A 3760-nucleotide genomic window follows, 5' to 3' on the forward strand; every position below is an offset into this window, starting at 1 on the left:
ACATTTGGTTGCTAAAAGTTTCACTCGATTCCCAAATCTGGTCCAAGCTTCTTTGTTTATATTTTTTATTTTTTGTTGCGTATATTTATATGGAGCATTTTGTATGTTTTACACTAGAATTGTTTAACAGTTTCAGTTTCCTATATGGGTCTACAGTACGTATGTGCAATTTTCCATATTTTGATTCTTTACATCCTTTCAGTTATGTTCGTCCTTATTGGGAATGAAGTCATCCATATCATCAAAAACTAAAAATATTAATTGATTTCGGGTACCTGAAAAATTATTTTTACAACCAAAATCACCTAAAATAGTATGTATCCATTAGAACGCTCGTACATATACTTTATCAGCAAGGGAAAACAAACTCTTAGTCCCGAGTTCGATAGGTTACATGTTAACGAAGTCATAATAAGCCAAAATTATTGGAACAATGTGCAGACAGCCGATTATTACGATACATTGTTGTTGTTCTCATTTATCCATAACATGATATGTTGCAGGAAGACATCTATGAAAGTGAACAGGAGAAGAAAAGATACCACTTTAACATGATGTCACACGCCTTTCCAATACATCCAGACAGAGAAGCTAAACTCTTTGAAACCATTTTTGAATACATTAACAGATTGGGAAAAGTTCCAGAAGGAGAAGACATAACAGACAAAGATGAATCAAAGTTTCAAAGGAGACTGGGTATACTTGCAAAGTGTCCATCTTTTACAGAAGGAAGCAAGAATCATGGTTATTCGACAGTTTTGCATAAAGCAATCACAATGTTTAAGTTAAGCAAAGTGGAGCAGTATGACGCTAACGGGAGTGCTCAGGAACGTGGCAATGAGCTCGCTCCGGATTGGGCTCAGGGGTGTGTTCAGGAGCGAGTTCTTCACTATATAATAACAACATATCCCGAGTTATTACATTGCCACAGGGATAATTCTCCAAAATTTTGTGGACAAACACCACTTCACATGGCCATCTCTAAGGAAAACAAAGTGCTTGTGGAAATGTTACTCAATGCTGCACGTAAGCAAGATGCAGGCGGTGTCAAAGAACTACTTTCACAAAACGCGACGGGTTTGTGTTTCAAAAACAACGTTATGATGGGTCAATTACCTTTGTCGATTGCCGTATTGACTGACAACAAGGATATAGTGAAATTATTACTTGAACAGAAGGAAACTGACGTTTATCAACAAAACAGTGTCGGTGACAATCTTTGTCATTCTCTTTTGAATTACGTTAACATCTTTCCTGATCGCGAAGTAAAAGCAAAAGAAATGATGCAGTTCATCAAGGATGAGATGAAACACTGCTTTAAAACGTTACTATTGATGGTGAACGAAAATAAAGAAACACCGCTTATTCTTGCTGCAAAATATGGACAGGTTAAACTTTTCGACTATATAATCGATGAGGTAAAAATAAAAATCCCACATAGTCTGAGTAATTTTCTCGTCATCTAAGTAACTTGATTTAAACACGAACAAGAAACTACCTAGTAACACATTAAGTACAGTTTATATATATATATATATATATATATATATATATATATATATATATATAAAGTCATAACATACAGATTTGTGTAATATATTTTTTCTATATGTATAGACTAGTGTCAAGTATTTATTTATGTGTTTTTCCGCATATGATACTTATGCATTCATTCAACAACAACAACAAAAAAACTACAATAATTGCTTACCTTTGTATTTTCGCTATTACCACTTAAAAGTACTTCAGTCACAAAATAGATGCAGATTGTTGAACCTTATATGATATGTTGTGCATTGAGAATTTAAAGTAAATATATGAACTTTTTGTGACATAATATAAATATAACAAACTGAAAGAAATATGCAAACTAATCTGTGAAAAAAATATTTTAAATGTCACACACACACACACAAACAAATATATATAGATAGATAGATAGATAGGTAGATATATCCGCTCACCCGTGCTGTAATAAGTGATTTGACAGATCCACTCATGCCCGAGATTTCTGCCAACTTTGCTCTAGAATACATTAATCTTCTTTTTCTACAGGGATATTGCACTTCGGATGACTCGTCAGGGCTTTTTGACGTGAATCTTTATGACATGACGGATATAGATCATCAGCTGAAAGAATACGAGAGGCAAAAAGATGAAGAAAAAATTAATGAGCATTTGAAAGACAGCGCCATAAAAGCACCACCTACAGAAAAGAACATTAGTGACCCATCGGTTTTTGATTTGATATTTCATCATTCATATAAAACATCACTGAAATTCATGCAGATACGACCAATACAGTGGATGATCATCAAAAAATGGAGATACTATCGTAAATTCCTCTACACTGGTTTGCTGATCCACATTGCATTAATAGCTTTTCTAACTGCTGCAGCTGTGGAGAGGGTGAAGAGTAAGGGAACGGTAACCATCAATCAAGGCATGGGTGCATGGTTCCCTGCTGTCTATGCCATCATCATGTTAATATTTTCGCCTCTGTACATATGGGCAGGGTGCTTTAGGATTGTGCAGATTTGCAGGAGACAATTTGAATTTACTCTCAAACCATTTTTAAACCCATATGCAAATGCAATCTTTCACGCTCTCTTCTTTCTATTTGCACTTTGCATTATATCCGACTTTGGCGCAACATGGTCTACTGATTATAACAACATGATTTTGATTACTGCAGTGGTTTTGGGCTGGTATCTGTTGCTTTTCTTTCTTCGAGCCAACAGCTTTTTCTGCTTTTTCACCTCCTTGATGCAAAGAATATTGTTGCAAGATATGACTCGCTTTGCACCTATCATAGCTCTCCAAATATTAGCCTTCTCGACAGCAATGTTTATGCTCCTTCATAACCCTAACGGTCAGACTACTGATAGTTATAGCAGCTGGGAGGGAATGCTTATGCTGACTTTTAAAAGTTTTCTAGGCGCTGCTGATATCCCAATTTCCGATTCCAGTCAGCCTGTGTGGCTATCATTAGTGTTTGTAGCTTTCATAATTATGACAACTATTGTCATGCTTAATGCACTCATCGCCATTCTTTCCTCCACTTGTACAGACCTTCTTCAAAACTTTACTCCTGACATGCACCTCCGTCTACAGCAACTGGCGGTCATACTTTTCTTTGAGGGGCTTTTACCGAACAGGCTTACCCACCAGTATTCCAGAATGGTAACCAGGGAGGCTGAAGTTGATACATACGACAGGCGAAGAAAAAATAATAGAATCATGACGAGGCATCTGATGAGAATAGATGTCATCGACGATGATGTAATAGATGGCAAGTCCGATGTAACCGTTTTAGAAAAACTGGCCAAATTTGTGGACAAGTACAGTGTGAACAAAACTTCATCCCAATCTTCTTTCAATGGTCAACCCAATGGTACAAATACATTTCAGCGCAGTATGACAAGTACTAAAAGTACCATGGCAAACACGGTTGAACATCTAGATGTGAAGAGGCATCTTGACATATACCATCATCCTCATGTCGGGCAACATCAAACTATTTAAGAAGCCTTAGCACTGACAGCCATTTTGCGACAATCAACGCCAATATCTCTTTTAACAAATTAACAAAGTTGCTTAGGATACAGGATAGTTTTATTTATCAATTTGTCAAAGTTTTTAACTTGTCATCGTTATCAACTTGTCAAAGTTGCACTCGAGTATTTTTTTTCAAATGGGAACATCGTCAATTCACTATATTATGCACGAGATTTGAAAAGGAAGTTAAAACGTTATACCT

The 3760-nt window shown here is 36.1% G+C and overlaps 1 protein-coding gene across 1 annotated transcript; it reads left to right on the plus strand.

Annotated features, from left to right (window-relative positions):
• Positions 1–494: 494 nt before the first annotated feature.
• On the plus strand, positions 495–3525 carry LOC149792043 (transient receptor potential cation channel subfamily V member 3-like). Its single transcript, XM_089969519.1, has 2 exons — positions 495–1446; positions 1991–3525. Exons 1-2 carry the CDS (start codon positions 495–497, stop codon positions 3523–3525), a joined length of 2487 nt encoding a protein of 828 aa, XP_089825645.1.
• Positions 3526–3760: the final 235 nt, after the last annotated feature.

The sequence above is a fragment of the Sinohyriopsis cumingii genome, chromosome 9 (assembly GCF_028554795.1).
Source record: "Sinohyriopsis cumingii isolate HCF-2022 chromosome 9, ASM2855479v2, whole genome shotgun sequence".
In the NCBI taxonomy this organism is placed as follows: Eukaryota; Metazoa; Mollusca; class Bivalvia; order Unionida; family Unionidae; genus Sinohyriopsis; species Sinohyriopsis cumingii.

What these genes read in the sequence shown, in the direction of transcription:
- LOC149792043 (XM_089969519.1), top strand. Translation starts at nt 495, where the DNA reads ATGTTGCAGGAAGACATCTATGAAAGTGAACAGGAGAAGAAAAGATAC. An exon ending in AAAAATCCCACATAGTCTGA is followed by an intron (nt 1,447 to 1,990) that starts GTAATTTTCTCG and finishes GTGATTTGACAG; the next exon opens with ATCCACTCATGCCCGAGATT.